Below are 21,233 nucleotides of genomic sequence, written 5' to 3' on the forward strand. Positions count from 1 at the left end.
AGGTATTATCAATCCTGGATTAAGATTTTACCTTTGGGTTATGTTGTCTTTTAGTCCGTTTACTGATGCAACTTTAGAACTTAGAAGCTTAAAAGGTTTTGGAGTATGTGAGGCCTGCTAGGTATGGTCTGGTTTATAATCGTTCAGGAACACAAGGTGACCTGGATTCTTCTTAGGAACAAGTGGAATTGATGTGATCTGGTGACAGGACATGGCAGTTCTTTAATGCATGGCTCCTGGCTAAGAGTCTGGGCCCCACTAGGAAATCCTTGGTAGATGTTAATGAAGAGGAACAGAGTATAACCTGTCTCATCCTCCTTAGAGATTTTACTTTTAGTAGAAGAGCTTTGCCTCTTTTTGAGGTATCTTCAAGCTTTGGAGAAAAAAGAAAATAATGTTACTTCCTCAGAATGCTGGGACACCTTTTCTTGAATGAAGAGTATAAATACTCATATATGGACTGAAGTGAGTGCTACCATCTCCTCACTCCCCAGTCCTCACATACAAAAACTGAAGCCCATGGAAGGGGGCTAATGGTTAATGGCCCCTCATCTTGCTCAGGTTTCCAAAATGGTTGGCCAAATAAAGATTCATGTTTCTGGTCACTTTGTTATAACCACCTGTTGGTAATTTACAGCATTTTTTTCCTTTTCTGTTGATTATTTGACTGTTATTGGCTGCCTTTATGGAATATTCCTTTATTAATAGAATTTTTTCTACACAGAACCCATAAAGGTTGGTTATTTTAATAAACTGAAAGATTCCAGAAGCCTAATGGAGCTGAAATGGCAAATGGCTCAAAGCAGCAAGAATAATGTAACTTCACATGCAAAAATAGTGTTAAGCTTATGGGTATGCATATTTGTATGCTTTTATTGGGAGGCAATGAAATTTCTCTTACCACAAATAAAATAAATCTATGGCTTTGCCCGTTTCCAAAGAAAATTTGCTCTGATTGCTTTGTATTTGTGGCAAGCACTGGTTATAAATGGTATGATCAAAGGTATATTATATGCCAGTTAGCAAACCTTTTTCTGGAAATAGTCATCTAGAGAGCATATCACAGAGTTTTCAATCACATTGTTTTTCCCCTTCTGACAGAAGGTCAGGGGAAAATAAGAACTATGTTTGATTTAAATTTAAATAGCAGTCTCTGTGATGTTACTGATCCAGGCTAGCGAGCCATCTGGTTTTTCTGTCCTAGTCAATACAGCTAATTAGACAGGCATGCCATTTACTGGAGAATAATTAATCAATTACTATGGAAGGAGCCTTTGGAGAGAACTGGGTAAATTGATCAGTACTCAATGAATAGTAACTGATTGATATGTTTCCTTCGTCATCAACAGATGTTGGAGAATATCAAATCCTGTGTAAGCATGCACCACAAACACACACATACACACAAATACACACACACACACATTTTCTATAAAGGTCAATGGATTGACAGAGGACATTTGGGTCAGTGAGACAGTGACAGATACCAATCAGTAATCTTTTTCAATGTTGTTCTTGGTGGTGGTCGTGATGGTGGTTCCTTCCTGAAATCTATTGAGAGGGAGTTGTTGATCTGTTCCTATGCTTGAGCAAGTTAGTATCTCCATACTGACAGTGGATTGGATGAAACCCCACCATGCACTGGCCTCAGGTTAACCCTACTTAAAATATCTAGATCAGTAAACATTCAGATTAGTAAATAGCTTGCCCTCTTGGACCACAGAATGAATGAAAAGTGAGGTGAATCAGAATGTGGCCAACTTTTAACCTTTGTGGCCAGCTGGGAAGGATTAGGGATAATGTGTGTCCACACAACAACTCACGTTCATTTTAGCATTGATATTTCCCGCCTTACCCACAAAACCAAACAAAAATTAAATATATCTTCCACTCTGATCTAATTATAGTCTATGGATCTCCTACTTCCTCCTCAACTCAGGGTGTTTTGGAAAATGGAGACTTTATTGCCTAGATAATGAAGTATCTAAAACATTCTTTCTTCCTCTTGGAGCCCCGCCCTGTTCTTCTCAATAGAATATAAGATAAAAGGCTCTGTGAAGTGAGTTTCGTTTTTTTGTTTTTTATTTTCTCTTATATTCTTTTAAATCTTATTATTTCTTATTATTTATTTTTTCCTCTTACATTTGTTATTGCCTTTTTTTTTTTAAGCACAGAAGCAGAACATGAAGTGAGTTTTTAATTTGTGGTTTCCCCCTCAATGTTTAGAATGATGTTAAAAAAATAACTTAGAGAAGGCAATGAATTCTTCATATTCATGTCCCCATTTGGCCACAAACTTCTTATCACCTTATTTAGTTTTTGCCTTTCCAAAGTTGAATAGTAATTTTTAGTTTTTTTCACAGTAGTGTATGAAATATGAACATTGGTTGTGAAGTCATAAAAAATATGAAACATAGGAATTTGGGGTAACCAATTTTTCTATTAAGTTTCTATAGCTTGCCTATTTATATAGAAGTATCTGCTGCTGAGCCTTTCTGTTATCTAGGCCAGAAGCACTTTACTCCAGGTCAGCTTCAGACCCCAAACACCAGATTTCCTGGGTGAGAATGAGCAGGTACTGTTTGAAATTAGATCATCAAGATAAAGAAAAGACAGAGAGAAAAACCTGTGCCTCCAGTTTCACCTCTTGAGGTGAAGTCCAGTTTTCTGGTTAATTGAAATAATTACTGTGTTTCTTAAGTTTTAATATAATGAAGTACTTTGGGTTTGTTTCTTTTGGTAGTGAACCAGTGCCATGGGCACTGTTTGATCTTTGTTTTCTTGCTTATATTTCCTTGTATCCTTCAGCAAATATTTGTAAGATGGCCCACCTAGACCTGCAGTGTCCTGGTGGTCCTTTTAAGCACTAACCATCAGCAAGGCCCCACTCGGTGGCCCTAGCCAGCCTGAGTCCGGGAGGGGATGACCCTTTCAACATAGCTTTAGAAGACAGGAATGTTTCTAGCTGCTCTTATGATAGTAAATGTATCTCTGTACTCAGCTCACTTGAAATAACCTTTATTTCCACAAAACTTAAAAAAAAAAAGACAAAAGAGCTCTTAATGGCTACCTTATATTTTAAAATAGCCAGAACTCTGTCCGCTCTCCTGGAATACTCTTCTCCCAGATATCCACATAACTTGCTCCCTCATTTCCTTCAAGTCTCTATTCAAAATACCATTTTATCAAAGAGGCCTTCTGTGACCACCCTCTGTAAAACGGAAACTAACACGCCAACCCCCAGCACCCCCTATATGCGCTAACCTGCTGTTTAATTTTTCTCTATAATACTTGTCACCACTGGATACATTATATATGTTTTTTTGTGTTTAACTTTTTTTGCTCTCCCCATATTATATATGTCTATAATATTTTCCCCCTCCCATCAATAGAATGTAAGCTTCATAAGACAGGAACAGGGTCTCTTTTGATCAACTCTGCCTTCCCTTCCCTGGAACAATGCCTAACATGTATTAGACATTCAATAAATATTTGTTTAATGAATAAAGGAATGACCTCACTTTTATTTCTGTCCTTATAGTCAGCAGTACCCAGGCAGCCAACTTTTAATGCTAGAAGGCATCCAGCAGACAACTGTGAAATGCCATAATGAATTCCGCAGGACAGTTTTGTGATTCCAGAGTGTGTGAACACTTAAATGCCCTCACTAGATGGCAGTGAGGCAAGACGCGCCCCCTTAAAAATCATCCCGAGCTGTTCTCTTGTGGTGGGTGGAAGAACAGTTCCAAGAGGAAGAGAGGTCAGGAGTTCCCTTTATCCCTAAGAGGAAGCCTGTACATTTTATGCATTTTCTGCATATTTTGGGAGCTGTCATATTAAACCCAACAGGCCTTAACTCTGGGAGAGTTTTCTTCCTTCTAAGGCAGTCTTCTGAGTCAGCATTCTGTCTGGGAATCCCGTTTTCCCTTCTCATGGCTTTGTCCTGGTGAATAGCTGAACAACTAGGAAAGCGCTGATGCTTCACAATGAAATAGTAAAACCCCTGATAAGCCCACTGGGCTCAATCTTTTTAAATATTATTTTTTGTTTGTTTAGTTTGCAGTGGTATGGGGGGCAGGGTAGCAGGAATTCCACATGAAGTTCATAGCCTCTTTTAAACACGTAACAGGTAACAGGAAATGGTGGCGCCCGCCTGTAGTCCCAGCCGCTGGGGAGGCTGAGGCATGAGAATCGCTTGAATCCGGGAGGTGAAGGTTGCAGTGAGCTGAGGTTGCACCACTGTACTCCAGCCTGGGCGGCAGAAACTCTGTCTCAAAAAAAAAAAAAGTGTACATTAAATATATACATTTACATTGTTGTGTAACCATCACCACCATCCATCTCTAGAACTTCTTCTTCATCTCAAACTGAAACTCTGTGCCCACTAAACATCACCTCCCCATTTCCCCTCCCACTAGGCCCTGTCAACCACCATTCTACTTTGTGTCTGAATTTTCATGACTACTGTAGTAGGATCATATAGTATTTGTCTTTTTGTGACTGGCTTATTTCGGTTAGCATGATGTGATGTCCTCAGAGTTGATCCATGTTGTAGCATGTGTCTGAATGTCCTTCCTTGTTAAGGCTGAATGATGTTGATGGACACATAGGGGATCACCTCTTGGCCATTGTAAACAGTGCTGCTATGAACATAGGTTGCAAGTATCTCTAATCTTGTTTTCAGTACTTTTGGATGTATACCCAGAATTGGAATTGCTGGATCATATGATAATTCTATCTTTAATTTTGGGGGGAACTATTTTGTGGGTCTTTGTTTTGTTTTTGATAGTAACCATTCTAATGGGTATGAGGTGGTATCTCATTGTTTTGATTTGCATTTCCCTAATGATCGGTGATGTTGAACATCTTTTCATGTGCTTATTGGCCATTTGTATATGGCCATGTTCTACTTCTTTGGAGAAATGTCTATTCAAGTCCTTGGCCCATTTTTTAAATCATGTTTTTTCGTTGTTGTTGTTGTTTAGGAAGCTTTTAAATTAAAGTTTAACAAGATGAGCCTTATGAGTTTCCTTGTCTTGAGCATGTTTGTGGAGTGACTTATGAAATCACTTGGGCTAGCAGCTTAGGGACTTTTTGGGTCTAATCCAGCTTCCAACATTCCTTCACAGAGTAATCATAGAATCTTAGAATTAAATGAGCCTCACAGAGCTACCAGTCCAGTTCTCTCCTTTCGCAGATAAAGAAACTGAGCCTACTGCTTTTTCCACTGTGCCCTTATTACCTAATCCCTAGAGACAGCATTTTCTTCATCTTTAAACCTACCTGTCTTTGCCTTTTTTCTCATGTTCCTACAAGTGTTTTGAAGGCTAGAAAATTGATTTTAAATGATTGCACAGTATTTAGTAATTTATGTTAGGTAAGAGGTTGTGTGCATGTTGGACTTATACTTTTTGGGGATTGTTTGATGTCATTTTCAAGTATGACATTTTCTTTAGAAAACTCTAGACCTGGCCAGGCACTGTAGCCTATGCCTATAATCCCGACACATTGGGAGGCTGAGGCAGGAGGATCACTTGAGCCCAGAAGTTTGAGACCAGCCTGGGCAATGAAAGTGAGACCCCTGTCTCCACAAAATATTAGCTGGGTGTGGTGGTGCCTGCCTGTAGTCCCAGCTACTCTGGAGGCTAAGACAGGACAATCATTTGAGCCTAGGAGGTCGAGGCTGCAATGAGCAATGATTGTGCCACTGCACTCCAGCCTGGGTGACAGAGCGAGACCCTGTCTCATAAATAAATAAATGAATAGATAGGCTACGTGTCGTGGTGCGTGCCTGTTATCCATCTACTGGGTAGGCTGAGGCGGGAGGATCACTTGAGCCCAGGAAGTGGAGACTGCAGTGAGCCATGATCATGCCACTGCACTCTAGCATGGGCAACACAGCAAGACGCTGTCACATACACACACACACAAAAGGAAAACAGTAGACCTTTCTTTTTCAGGGAAATGAGCAGATGGGGGCAAAAGACAGGAAGAAGTAATGCTGACCTCAACTTAAAGTAAAACACTTATGTTAATCTTTGGAAATAAATGAACTCTCAGAATTACTCTCTGGTTGCTATTAGACAATGTTAGAGAATGCTTTTATGAGTTCACATTAGAGTAGATCTGGTACAGTGTCCTTTTTGAGATCAAGCAGTTTGGAGCTGCCACATAAAAGACCACTGCTTATGCCCAGGCACTAATTCATGGCTATGTTGGTGATGGCTTCCTGCTCAAAGGTATCAGCTGGCAGTAGAGAAGTTCAGGATACTTGGCCTTATGTAAAAGATCTCTGGGAAGCTCCTAGTTTTTACATTCTGCATTAAAATTTTTTTAAATTGTGGTAAAATATACATAACATGAGATTTACCATTAGAAATCCACAGCTCAGTGGCATTAAGTACAATCACATTGCTGTGCAGCCGTCACCACTATCCACCTTCAGAACTTCTTCATCATCCCAGACTGAAACTCCCCAACAAACAATAACTCTTTATTCTCCCTCCTCCCAGCCCCTGGCAACCACTTGCTCTTTCTGTGAATTTTACTACTCTCAGTGCCTCATATAAGTGGAGTCATACAGTATCTGTCTTTTTGTTTCTGCCTTATTTCATTTAGTATAATGTCACGGTTTATCCCTGTTGTAGCATGTGTCAGAATTTCCTTCCTTTTAAAGGCTGAATAATATTCCATTGTATGTATTACCACATTTTGTTTATCCATTCGTCTCTCAGTAGACCCTTGGGTTGTTTCCACCTTTTGGCTATTATGAATAATGCTGCTATGAAAATGGGTATACAGATATCTCTTAGAGTCCCGGCTTTCAATTCTTGGATATATACCTAGGATTGTAATTGTTGCATCATATGGTAGTTCTATATTTAACTTGTTGAGGAATTGCCATATTGTTTTCTACAGTAGCTGCACTTACTCATTCCCACCAGCAATGCACAAGAGTTCCCACTTTCTCCACATCCTTGCCAATACTTGTCTTTTATTTATTTATTTTTTTTTTGGTAATAGTCATCCTAATGGGTGTGAAATAGTATTTCATTGTGGTTTTGATTTGCATTTTTCTAATTATTAGTGATGTTGAGCATCTTTTCATGTACTTACTAGCCATTTGTATATTTCTTTGGAGAACTGTCTAATTTGCACCTTTTTGAATTAGGTCATTTTTTCGTTGTTGCTGAGTTTAGCTAACATGCCTTTTGATTTGCAGGTATTTTTAAGAGGGTGTTTACTGTGTGGTGCCTTATAAATATATGCCCATTTATGTTGTTTATTTAAAGGAAATCTCTGTACAGATAGATATATTAAAAATCAATATGTTTAGGCCAATTGTGGTGACTCACACCTGTAATCCCAGCACTTTGGGAGGCCAAGGTGGGCGGATCACCTGAGGTCAGGAGTTTGAGACCAGCCTGGCCAACATGGTGAAACCCCATCTTTACTGAAAAATACAAAAAATTAGCTGGGCGTGGTGGCACGCACCTGTAGTCCCAGCTACTCGGGAAGTTGAGGCAGGAGAATCACTTGAGCCCAGGAGTCAGAGGTTGCAGTGAGCTGAGATTGGCACCACTGCATTCCAGTCTGGACAACAGAGCAAGACTCCATCTCAAAAAAAATTAATATGTTTATTATTATATTGTATTTATTCTATGTTATATAATGTTATCTATATATTTTTTTGTTCCAACAGTATATCCTTTCAGGCTCTGATGACTTCAACCTGTATATGTGGAGAATTCCTGCGGATCCAGAAGCAGGTGAGTATATCCTTCACATGAACATACTGCTATTGCTGGCTCTGTTGACCTTTGGTATGCTGTGCCCTGAGGGGACAGATCTTTAGCAGTAGAGGACAACACTTCTCTTCTGACATAAGCTGTGACCAAAGGAAATTTAAAAATAAAAATTATAAACCAGATTAAACTATATCCCTCAGACATAGCTTTATCTGACATAAATGATGCTTAGATTTTTTTTTTCCTCCTAAGAACCTTTCTTCAGACTTCATAGATCTCCTTTATGTCCTTTATTTCCAATCTCCTCCTATTTCAAACCTGGATTTTTTTTTTTTTTTTTTTTTTTTTTTGAGATGGAGTTTCTCTCTTGTTGCCCAAGCCAGAGTGCATTGGTGGTATCTCGGCTCACTGCAACCTCTGCCTCCCAGATTCAAGTGATTCTCCTGCCTCAGCCTCCTGAGCAGCTGGGATTACAGGCACACGCCACCACACTGGCTAATTTTTTGTATTTTTAGTAGAAACAGGGTTTCACCATGTTGGCCAGGCTGGTCTCGAACTCCTGACCTCAGATGATCTCCCCTCCTCAGCCTCCCAAAGTGTTGGAATTACAGGCGTGAGCCACCACGCCCAGCCCACACCTGGAATGTTTTTGTCTTGCTTTTACGTGCTTTGCTTTTATTATCCATCTTCATATTCTTGCTTATTACTCTACAAACAGTTGGTAAGGCTCTTTCTTTCCTTTGTCCTCCCTGGTCATGTTAACTAAAGGGAGGCTTTCTCTGTTGATGGACAGGTATGTTCCCTGGGGCTTTGTTGACCCAGGATGTCAGAGAAATTAGGAAGAAATATTTCTACATTTTTTTGTAGTTGTATTCTGAAAAAAGCCTACAGCTTTCCATAAATTTGTATTTAAGCCATCTGAGCTTTCAAAAGTGTGGATCATACCTCTTCGTTCTTTTTACTTACTGTTTTTTTTCTTTTTTTTACCTTTTTTTTCTTAGGATGGTTTGTTTCTTAATCTTCATTCTTGATAATAGTGTCTTCATGTGCTCAATGAGTGTTACCTAATGGTAGAAAAATGTCTGTTTTTAATACTCAAACAGCTCAATATAGCCATCTGTTCCAGGTGATACATGACATTAAGCTGAAAAATGGCCTTTAGGAAAATTAGAGGACTATGCCCAGTATATTACACAAAACATGTCTATAGTAGTGCTCAGAGTTTAGGGAAGTTCTTGGCTGTTGCTGAATTAACAATATTCTTACCAAATATCTGCCTTTCAAAACCTGTTGAGGCCCACTTTTGGCATAACTCAACATTTGCTGCGGTCTAGTTACTAAACAAGTTACAAAAGGGCTTTTCCCCTTCTAGAATTTAGAAAGCATGAGTGAAATAGCTTACCTTTGAAGCACAAGCAAATGGAACAGCCAGTAGTCTACCTGAACAAAAAGTGAAGTTCTAGCACTTGAGGTGGTTGTAGATACAAGTCTCTCACCCTTGTAAATCCTAGCTTGATTCGTTGAGAAGTAATCTTTGGGTTTAATTGTATCTTTTACCTGATCTTGGAAAGCTTTTAATTATTAAGTTAGTATGACTTTAAAAATAGAATGTGGATAATCCTTCTTCTCCTCAGGACTATTCTCTGGAATCTTTTTCAAGTTTGAATAGAGACAATAGGAAAGAATTAGCAATAGTATCGTAGGTTTTCTTCTTCTCCCTGCTGCTTTCTTTTTTTTTTTTTTTTTTTTTTTTTTTTTGTAAGAGATAGGGTCTCATTCTCTTGCCCAGGCTGGAGTGGAGTGGCATGACCTTGGTTCACTGTAGCCTCAAACTCTGGGCTTAGGTGATTATCCCACCTTGGCCTCCCAAAGTGCTGGAAGTATAGGCATGAGCCACTGTGGCTGGCCCCCTGCTGCTTTCTTTACTGATTTAGGATATGGACCATCTCGTCTGCCAGAGCTGCAGTAACAAAGTATCACAGACTGGGTGGCTTAACAGAAATTTATTTTCTCACAGTTCTGCAGGCTAGAAGTCCACGATCAAGGTGCTGGCAGGTTTGATTTCTCTCGATGTCTCTCTCCTTGGCCACCTTCTCACTATGTTCTCACTTTTCTCTGTGCACATGCATCCCTAGTGTCCCTTGCCCTTCTTATAAGGAAGTTCTCATGTCACCTTCTAGATGTTCTCCAGAGATAGTACCCCTAAGTTTAGTTAGTAGTTCCTTAAAAAATAATTATGTCAATTCCTCTGCTGTACTGATTTTCTCTCCTGAATTTGTTCTACCCCTGTTTATGGATTAATGGAATACATCTAGCAGATTTAGTCTGACCAGGCCAGATAAGAATCTTTGGCTGCTTTATTCTAAAGTGCACTATGCAGTGTTTCAGAAAGTACACCCAGTGTCACATAAGCTTTTTTAGAGGCCACAGAACCCATGATCTATTAATACTTTCCACATGGGCTGTGGTTGGTTCTGCATCCCCATCCTTTACTTGGTACTTGGGCTTCTTTGTGCACAAGGACAAGACCTTATGACTATCCCTGTTGTTGGATTCACTAACTGTAATTGAGGGTTTGTTTTCTCTGTATCGCTCTTCAGCTCACATCGTCAATCACAGCAAGTCTGTCCCTTTGATCATCATCTTGCTCTGTATGTATCTAAAGTATCTTTTAAGATTATTTTTTGCATGTCTTGACTCATTTGGGGATTCAGCCCTTCTGCCACTATTCTGACAGATCCCACCCACATTTTTTTTTCTTTTCTCTCTCTTTAAAAAAGAAAAAAGTCAGGGTCTCGCTATGTTGCCCAGGCTGGAGTGCAGTGGCTATTCACAGGCACAATCATAGCATACTACATACAGCCTTGAGCTCCTGGGCTGAAGCAATCCTCCTGCCTAAGCCTCCCAAGTATCTGGGACTACAGGTGCGCATCACTGTGCCTGGTCTCTTTTATTTTTTCGTATTCATGGATCTTCTCTTTTTCTTTCTATTCTTCCTTCTTGTTCTTTTTTATTACCTCCACTATTTTTGTAATTAAATACTTTTTTTATCAAAGTAATAGAGCTATATAATTTTTAAATCAAATATTATAAAGCTTATTTTTTAAAAGCACAGCAGTCCCTTTCTCTACCTTTGCCTATAACATGCTTATATTTTTGGATTTTCAATATTAGACATTCTGTGTTGACTTTCTACTATTGAAATCGATCAGTTTCCCAAGAGAGGAATCTTCATTCTCCTACCTAGAGAGTATTTGCCTGGTAATTAATCTATGGCTCTAAGAGCCAAATAGGGAAATGAGGCTGTGGGTCTTACAGATCTATATGAAGACTTTTGTTTAATCCTACCCCGCAACTGTACCTTGTATCCCCAGTCTAAAACCTCCTTTGGGTCAGTGTCAGTTGGCAACCCCCAGACTTCTGCTTATGTGGGGAAAGGATGGTTTCCTGGCCATGTGGACTCAAGGGAAGAGTTTTACCCATGCTTTATACATGGTTTTAACTTCTCCTGTTTTCAGCCGTACTCTTCAACCTGGCTTCAGGAATATTGGTACCTCTCATTTTTATATGTAATGCCTCAATTTTTAAATGTTGGCAATTAATGCATAGCTATAAAAAATATTTAGCAAAGTTCAGTAAGCCTAACAAGGTATCTGTGGGCTGGATGCATCCCTTGAGTTCTAACTTTGAATGCTTAGATGAGGAAAATCTTGTCAGAAACTCTTAATCCAATCTAATGTATTTTTGACTTAAATAATCATGGGCCAACGATAAGTGTGTACACATTCATTCATTCATTCATTTTCTCTCTCTTTCCCTCTTTCTCTCACCTATTGGATATATGATTCTAAGACAGGCTAAGGCCGGGCGCGGTGGCTCAAGCCTGTAATCCCAGCACTTTGGGAGGCCGAGGCGGGTGGATCACGAGGTCAGGAGATCGAGACCATCCCTGGCTAACATGGTGAAACCCCGTCTCTACTAAAAATACAAAAAACTAGCCGGGCGTGGTGGCGGGCGCCTGTAGTCCCAGCTACTCGGAGGCTGAGGCAGGAGAATGGCGTGAACCCAGGAGGCGGAGCTTGCAGTGAGCCGAGATCGCGCCACTGCACCCCAGCCTGGGCGACAGAGCGAGACTCCGTCTCAAAAAAAAAAAAAAAAAAAAAAAAAAAAAAAAGACAGGCTAGTAAGGGAAAGCTGATTTGCCATTGTATACCTAATGACATAATCAGAACTAGACTCTAGATGACAAGCAGTCAGCATTTATTTGATGCCTGCTGTGTGTTTCATGTGCGTGCCAAGTGCTGAGAGAACGAGATGGAGAGCAGTCCTGAGTGTTAGCCAAAGTCAAAGCCATCTTTTTCTTCTGCACGCTCCTGCTCAGGAAGACTGTTAATCAGTCTTTGTTTTTTTGCTATACAAACTCCAAAGAGATTAAATTTATTTGCAGTATAAACAGTACTATATAGGTCTTTCCAACGGGACTTCCTAGTGGGCTGAGGAGATCATTTCAGTATATAAGACTTATATCTACTATAAAACTTGCTACCAGGGAAGATCAGGTCCAATTTTTTAGTTGATTTTAAATAACTCATTCTAAAAATCCCTTTAAAAATTAGAGGAAGGGGCCAGGTGCAGTGGCTCATGCCTATAATCCTGGCACTTTGGGAGGCTGAGGGGGGCGGATCACTTGAGGTCAGGAGTTTGAGACCAACCTGGCTGACATAGTGAAACACTGTCTTTACTAAAAATTCAAAAATTAGCCGGGCATAGTGGTGCACACCCATCATCCCAGCTACTTGGGAGGCTGTGGCAGGAGAATCGCTTGAACCCGGGAGGGAGAGGTTGCAATGAGCCGAGATCGCACCACTGCACTCCAGCCTGGGTGACAGAGGAGACTCCAGCTCAAAAAATAAAAATAAGAATTAGAGGAAGGAATAGAACTAGAACTGGGAACTTTGCTGTGGCAAAGAAAAAGTCCATTGGAATATGTCTGTGACCTCTAAAGTAGGTAGGAAGGACACCTGTTTTTATATGGCAATTCTGAAAATAAAATAAATAGACTAGCAGTTACATATAGAGCCAGTGTTACATATTGAAAGGAGCATTAGACTTAAAATCATACCTGGATTCAAGTCCTCTAACTTGAACTTAACTACCACTAACTACATGACTGATTTTTAGCAAGTTACATAATAGTATTTGTCTGAGCCTCAGTTTCTTATATAAAATGTCTCCCGGGCCGGGCGCGGTGGCTCAAGCCTGTAATCCCAGCACTTTGGGAGGCCGAGACGGGTGGATCACAAGGTCAGGAGATCGAGACCATCCTGGCTAACACAGTGAAACCCCGTCTCTACTAAAAAATACAAAAAACTAGCCGGGCGAGCTGGCGGGCGCCTGTGGTCCCAGCTACTCGGGAGGCTGAGGCAGGAGAATGGCGTGAACCCGGGAGGCGGAGCTTGCAGTGAGCTGAGATCAGGCCACTGCACTCCAGCCTGGGCGACAGAGCGAGACTCCGTCTCAAAAAAAAAAAAAATAATAAATAAAAATAAAATGTCTCCCTCCCCTGCCTTATATTGTGTGATGATTTAATAATCTTGGAAGCTTTCTGAAAACAATGCATATTCAAATATAAGACATTGTTACTGCTATGTATAGTAAGATCAGTGTAGATCCATCATTTCCAAAGCATTTTTTCCCTAGTAAGTTAAGTATGGAAGTAATGGATTTGGCAATGTGGGGGGAAGGTTGGTAGGTGTCTCTTAAAAATATTTATTTTGCCTTTCCCTTCTCTTTCCCTGAATTCTTGTTAGAAAGGGCTTTAGGGTTTTCACAGGTCAAGTTGCTTTTCTTGAGCTACCTGTTACTCTTAAGACCTTCTTATTTATGGAAAGAAGCATAATGTGATAGAGTTGTTAGGACTGGCTTTAAATTCCTGATCTATTTATCTTCCAACTGGGGGCTTTGGAAAAATTTCCTAATCTTACCAAACTCCTGTGAAATAAGGATTTTAACACCACCACCAATAATAGTACTTTCTTAGGATTATTGTGAGAGTACTTAGTAGCTACTGAATGACTGTTATTCCTCACTAAGAAAACCTTCTCGGCTGGGCACAGTGGCACATGCCTGTAATCCCAGCACTTCAGGAGGCTGAGGTGGGAGGATCGCTTGATGCCTCAGGATTTTGAGACCATCCTGAGCAACATAGTGGAACCCTGTCTTCACAAAATTTTTTTTTAAAACTAACTGCTACTGGGCACAATGGCTTGTACCTGTAATCCTGGCACTTTGGGAGGCTGAGGCAGGAAGATTAGTTGAGCCCATGAGTTTGAGACCAGCCTGAGCAACACAGCAAGACTGCGTTTCTAATAATAAAAAGAAAGAAAGAAAGAAAACTGGGCATGGTGGCATATGCCTGTAGTCCCAGTTGCTCAGGAGGCTGAGGCAGGAGTATTGCTTGAGCCCAGGAGTTTGAGGCTGCACACTTCAACAACAGAATGAAAGAATGAGACTCTGTGTCTACACTCTCACCTTTTAATAACTCCTTAGAGATCAAGACATTGTCCTTCCTTGCTGCCCTCCTGGAATGGCTGACTGAGTTGTTCTTGCATGAAGGCTGCCCTTGACTCATCAGTAGTTCAAGAAGGTTATCTTATGTGACAAATTTTTCCGTGAATGGAAGGGAAAGACATGTATTTTTACTGCCAAGTCACTGCAACCGCCCCCACTGGCAGTAGGCTGATGAAGTAGGCTGGAAACAGCTGTAAATGCATTTTTATGAGCCTGCATATGTTTGTGTGCTCTGTCCTCTTTTTCTAGACATGTATTTACTCTCAGTGACTTAGGCCTAGGTATCTGCTTTTTCCTCCCATGTAATTGGAAAAAACAGCTGTTTTTAATTGGTTGCAAGTAGTTGGTTATAAACACATGTGAGGCACATGATGAAAGAAGAACTCAGCATAACTGACTTTTTTGTGCAACTAAGCAATGATGCCTGTGGAGCTCTTTGAGCTGTACTGACAGCATTGGCTATCCCCATCTGGCTTTTCTCATCTCTTAAGTGGTTATGTAGTCTCCAGGAGGCAGTCACTGCTCTGTCTGTATTGTCAGTATCCTTGATTGTCCTTCTCTTTATGGTTTGAGACTAGAAGACCCTGCAACTGTTAACTTGGGCCTTTTTGAAATGCTAAGAGGCTTGGTTACCTTTTCTCGACGTACCAGGAAAAGAAGTAGTCTCTTGTCTTGCCGTAAACTTTTTTTTTTTTTTTTTTTTGAGATGGAGTTTCGTTCTTGTTGCCCAGGCTGGAGTGCAATGGCATGATCTCGGCTCACTGCAACCTCTGCCTCCCGGGTTCAAGCGATTCTCCTGCCTTAGCCTCCTGAATAGCTGGGTTTACAGGCATGTGCCACCACACCCAGCTAATTTTGTATTTTTAATAGAGACGGGGTTTCTCCATGTTGGTCAGGCTGATCTCGAACTCCCGACCTCGGGTGATCCACCTGTCTTGGCCTCCCAAAGTGTTGGGATTACAGGCATGAGCTACCATGTCCGGCCCTTGCAGTAAACTCTTAATTCTGCCAGTGGAGTCAAGAATGAAACAGATTGTCTTAAATCTGCTTACCAAACCCCTTTTTTGCAGATAGCTTTAAGCTTCAAGCTTTATTGCAGAGAGGATGATGAGGGCTTTAATTTCAATTTGTTCACTTACTGAGTATCCTTAGATAAGACACCATGTAAAGCTCTATGGGCCACTGAAAAATGAACATTTTTTTGCCTTCAAAGAGCTTCCAGTATAACAGAGACGACAAAAAGGATGTGCATGAGCACACACACAGACACATACACTCAATATAAAAGTGGCTTCTGAGCCCTATAAAAAAGGTAATGAAGGAGGTCTTGAAGAGACTTGGGGAGACTGGTAAAGTTTTCATGCAGTTAGCATTTCAGAGGACCCTGAAGGATAGGTAGGATTTCAGCCCCTTTATTTCTCTGCTCCTACTTACTACATTATAGTAAAAATGCTGTAAAAGAATATCTGGGCCAGGCGCAGTGGCTGCATGCCTGTAATCCCAGCACTTTGGGAGGCCAAGGCGGGTGGATCACGAGGTTGAGAGATTGAGACCATGCTGGCCAACATGGCGAAACCACATCTCTACTAAAAATACAAAAATTAGCTGGGCATGGTGGTGCGTGCCAGTAGTCCCAGCTACTTGGGAGGCTGAGGCAGGAGAATCGCTTGAACCCCCGGTAGGCAGAGGTTGCAGTGAGCCGAGATCGCACCACTGCACTCCAGCCTGGTGAGACTCCATCTTAAAAAAAAAAAAGAGAAAAAAAGAATATCTGTGCTGGATTAGGTGGCTCACACCTGTAATCCCAACATTTCGGGGGGCCAAGGCAGGAGGATTGTTTGAGCCCGAGAGTTTGAGACCAGCCTGAGCAACATGGCGAAACCCCATCTCTACAAAAAATACAAAACATTAGCCAGGCGTGGCGCCATGTCCCTATAGTCCCAGCTACTAGGGAGGCTGAGGTAGGAAGATTGCTTGAGCCTGGGAGGTGGGATTACTGTGAGCCAAAATCATGCCACTGCACTCCAGCCTGGGGAACAAAATGAGACCCTGTCTCAAAAAAAAAAAAAAAAAAAAAAAAAAAAAGATATTAAATCGGCTGCAGGAAGATTGGAAAAAAAGAAACACTTATTGGGTGATGGAACCCATATGTGGAGATTTTTTTTTTCCTGCATGCTTGTGTTCCACCATCTGATACACTCACATCTTTTCATTTCATCATATATTTATTAAAAACCTTACTCTGTGCTAGGCACAGTTCTAGAGACTAGGGATACAGTGGAGACAGAAGCCCTGCTATCGTGGAGCTTATGTTCTAGCAGAGGAAACAGTGAACAATAAACATAGTAAATTATGTAGTATGTTTAAAAGGTTAGAAGTGCTATAGAAAAAGTAGAACAGAGTAAGAAAGATAGGAAGTGGTATTGGGCGGCCTGGGGTGGTATTGGGGGCCCGCGGTGTTGTGGTTGTATACAGAATATTTAGTATAGGCCTTATTGAGAAGTTCATATCTGAGTAAAAGCCTCAAAGTGCTTAAGGAGCTGGCCATGCAGAAATTTGGTAGAAGAGCATTTCAGGGAGAGCCAGCATGAAGGTCCTGAAGTAAGAGTATACCTGGTGTATTTGATAAACAGCAAGGAAGTCAAGGTGTTAAGGCAGAGTGGGGGATGCGGATAATAGTGGGAGATGAAGTCAGTGATGAGTGAAGCAAGGGGGGTGTGCAATCATGTAAGCTCTTACTGAGGAAATGGGGTGACATTAGAGGATTTCGAGCAGAGGAATGGTATAATCTGACTTGTTTTAAAAGGATCACTCTGGCTGCTGAGTTGAGGATAGATGGTAGGAATGGGGCTGCCAAGAATAGAAATGAGAACTAGTAGGGGTCTCATTTGATACAGGTGAATGGTGATGATGGCTTGAACCAGGGTAATAGAGGTTGGATTCTAGATATATTTTGAAGGTAAAACCATCAGGATTTTCTCAAAGATCAGGGAAGAGGGCAGTGCAGGTAGTTCAAGATGTTTCTTAAACATCCAGGTAGAAATGTTGAATGGTTTGAAGGTCTAGAGTTCAAGAGAAAGGTCTGGACTAGAAATAACAATTTTAAGTTTGGATAGCATGTAGATAGTATAAAGCCATAAGACTGGGTGAGCTTACCAAATAAGTGTGTACAGTTAGTCAGGATTGAGCCCTTAAGATATTCCAATCTTTAGAAGTCAAGGGGAGGAAGCTGGGTATGGTGGCATGCACCTGTAGTCCAGCTACTTGAGAGACTGAGGTGGGAGGATCACTTGAACCTATTAGTTCAGGGCTGTAATGTGCTGTGATTCCAACTGTGAGTAGCCACTGCACTCCAGCCTGGGCAGCATAGCAAGAAAACAAAAAGGAATCAAGGAGAGTATCCAAAAAGGAGATCAAGAAGGAGTGACCAATTGAGGTAGAAGGAAAACCAAGAGAGGGTGATCCTAGGAAATCAGGTGAAGAAGCAACTAACTAGGTTGAATGTTGCTGATAAATCAAGTAAGAAGAGTTCAGATGAAGACTGAATTAACCATTGGATTTTTTGGTGAATAGCATATGCTGTCATATACTAAATTTTCCCAAGTCCAAATCATTCATATTGCTCAGGGAAGGACTAGGTAATCAACAGAGATTTGATGTCCATTTTATCATTTGAATAACTACTGTTATCTGGTTTTCAACTTCTCCCCTACAAAGTACTACTACCCTTTTAGGTATCTGTTCACAGTCTTGCCTTATCAGTATGTTGTTCAGGATGGTTTGATAACCCCAGCCTAGAGCTGCCCGATAAGGTTCTTCATGAAGTACTGAAAGCATTTCCTATACCATAATCTGTCTTTTTAGCCTGATTATGATAGAGTTGTTGTTTGTTTGTTTGTTTTTTGAGAGGGAGTCTCCCTCTGTTGCCAGGCTGGAGTGCAGTGGCACAATCTCGGCTCACTGCAACCTCTGCCTCCCGGGTTCAAGTGATTCTCCTGCCTCAGCCTCCCACATAGCTGGAACTACAGGCATGTGCCACCACACCCCACTAATTTTTGTATTGTTATTAATGTAGAGATGGGGTTTCACCATATTGGCCAGGATGGTCTTGATCTCTTGACCTCATGATCCGCGTGCCGTGGCCTCCCAAAGTATTGGGATTAGAGGCATGAGCCACTGGATGATAGAGTTTTTTTGATAGCACTCTTAACAGTGTTCTTCACTAATTTCCATTTAGCAATCATTTATCACATCTCCTTCTTACATACCTTGCTCTATTCTTACTATCTTGTATATATCAACATCTAAATCTCAGAAGACCAAGGTTCTTTACTTCTTCATGAAGGTCATTGCTCTATTGTTTACAAATGCAAGCTTTATCTCCTGCTGTCATAAGTTTTTGTTTTCTGTCAGCCCCTTCCAGTCTTTTGGCCCCTGTTCTAAGTTCCTCACTATTGCCTGCACACTTAATTTCTTCCCACTCTTACAAAGGTATTTGTTCCACCTATTATAGTCATTAGGCACTTAACAATGAGGATGCATTCTGAGAAATGTGTCATTAGGTGATTTGTTGTGCAAAATTCATAGGGTGTATTTACACAAATCTAGATGGTAAAGCATATACACACCTAGGCTGTGTGGTATAGCCTATTGCTTCTAGGCTACAAACCTGTATAGCATGTGACTATACTGAATACTGTAGGCAGTTGGACACAATGGTGTTTGTGTATCTAAACATAACTAAACATAGAAAAGATACAGTGAAGATACAAGGTTGTTTTTTGGATTTTTGTTGTTGTTTCTGTGGTCTGTGTGTGTGTGTGAGAGTGTGTTTGAGACAGTCTTGCTCTGTCACCTAGGCTGGAGTACAGTGGTGTGATCTAAGCTCACTGCAACCTCCAACTTCCGGATTCAAGCGATTCTCATGCTTCAGCCTCCCAAGTAGCTGGGATTACAGATGTGCACCACCACACCTGGCTAATTTTTGTATGTTTAGTAAAGACAGGGTTTTGCCATGTTGACCAGGCTGGTCTCAAACTCCTGGCCTCTGAAGTGATATGCCCACTTTGGCCTCCGAAAGTGCTGGGATTACAGGCGTGAGCCACTGCTTCTGGCCAATATACAGTATTATAATCTTATGGGACCACTGTCATTGACTGAAACATCATTATGCAGTACATGACCATAATGGGGTTGCAAAGAAAGGGCAAAAAGTCCAAGGACTCTGGCAAGAAAATTAATCCTGGTGTTTTGTCCAGGTTGCATTTGGGATTGATTTCAGTACAGAGTACTTAAGTGGTCTCTTTTATAGCCCAAAGTGCCATGATTGATAAGTTGCTATTAGACCAAGACATCAAGAAATCTTGACCACATTGCTTTCAGCGTTTGAGTCAAAAACATACTCATTCTTGGAGGACTTCATGAAGCAAATGAACTTGACAGTAAACAAAAGCAACTGAAATTGGCTAGAAATGGGAATAGTATTCTGACTCTTCAAAGGCCTGAGGCAGTAAACCCCTGGCTGAATGTGATGAAAGTGGGCCATAAGTAGAGAAGGGAGGGAAATTAGGACATACACATTTCCCTTGGTTTTCTCTAAGGAGACATTTGGCCTTGGCATTTAGAAAGATCTTTATCTGAATTTTGAGCAAGTTGTTTTCCCCTGGGATCCTGGGGTCTCCTAAGGTAGTAAGTGGATCACTGATACTGAAATTCTGTGAGATACCTTGTTCTAATTTTCCTTTCTGAGATCTTGCAATAGATATGGTTATAGTCTTCCCCACCCCCCTACCACCTCTTCTAAATCAAAGAAAGATTAATATATGGGGACTTTGGCCTCAGCTTAGGAACTAAACTTAAAAAGGGGTGTCAGCTGGTTGGGCGCGGTGGCTCATGCCTGTAATCCCAGCACTTTGGGAGGCCAAGGTGGACAGATTATGAGGTCAGGAGTTGGAGACCAGCCTGGCCAACATGGTGAAACCGCATCTCTACCAAAAATACAAAAAAATTAGCTGAGTGTGGTGGCATGCGCCTGTAATCCTAGCTATTCAGGAGGCTGAGGCAGGAGAATTGCTTGAACCCAGGAGGTGGAGGTTGCAGAGAGCCAAGATTGTGCCACTGCACTCCAGCCTGGGCAACAGAGCGAGAGTCCATCTCAAAAAAAAAAAAAAAAAAAAAAAAAAAGTGTCAGCACATTTGGCTAAGCCTACCAAAGCAGATAGCCCAGAGAAATGACTATTGGTTTATACAGAATTTTATAAACAAATGGAAGCTCAGGAATGAGTCAGATCCTTTTTCCTGGGTATGTGGTATTTTATTTATTGGTACCCATTATTAGCGATTCGGTCAGGACAGTTCAACAACCAAGGGGGTGAGGTTGATCCTTACCTGGGCCCTTACCCACAGTCTTAAGAGATGACCCTGAAGGGAGATTATGTGGGTTATATAGTTCTTGGATTAAAATATGCCCTTCCTAACTCCTTCCAATTTGATCCTACTATCGACCAGCACAGTCTGGTTAGATGACAGAGGAAAGGAGACCCTAGACTCTTTCTGATATTGGCATTTTGACTTCAGCTATTTCAGATTAAAGGAGAAGCTATCTGGCTTATACAGATTTCTAGGATGAATCTCAAAAAATTATTGTATGTAAACTGTTCAGTAGCAATTGTATTCAATCATCTCAAACCTGGGAACCAGGAAAGAAACTATGAAAAACCTCTCTGAAGCCATTTATTGCTATGATTGTACACAGTCTTGGTTACCTTAAACAAATGGCCACTATAATTCTGCCTGTACCTGTTTTCACCATCAGTCTCTGGGTTTATTGATTTCCTCATTTTTTTTCAGATTTCCTAGGTACCAGCGTGGGTGGAAAGAAGGAAAAAAAAGACCTTGTGTTAAAATTGCTACCAA

General features: G+C 41.0%; 1 protein-coding gene across 4 annotated transcripts in view; it reads left to right on the forward strand.

Moving 5' to 3' along the window:
- The window catches only part of DCAF5 (DDB1 and CUL4 associated factor 5), a 109,852-nt gene that overhangs the window by 73,374 nt on the left and 15,245 nt on the right, over window positions 1–21,233 (forward strand). For all 4 annotated transcript variants that reach the window (XM_050797334.1, XM_050797336.1, XM_050797337.1 and 1 more), the window contains exon 7: window positions 7,703–7,769. In XM_050797334.1, the coding sequence (XP_050653291.1) occupies window positions 7,703–7,769 (67 nt within the window). The remainder of the gene's footprint in view (window positions 1–7,702; window positions 7,770–21,233) is intronic.

Source organism: Macaca thibetana, chromosome 7, assembly GCF_024542745.1.
Source record: "Macaca thibetana thibetana isolate TM-01 chromosome 7, ASM2454274v1, whole genome shotgun sequence".
Lineage (NCBI taxonomy): Eukaryota > Metazoa > Chordata > Mammalia > Primates > Cercopithecidae > Macaca > Macaca thibetana.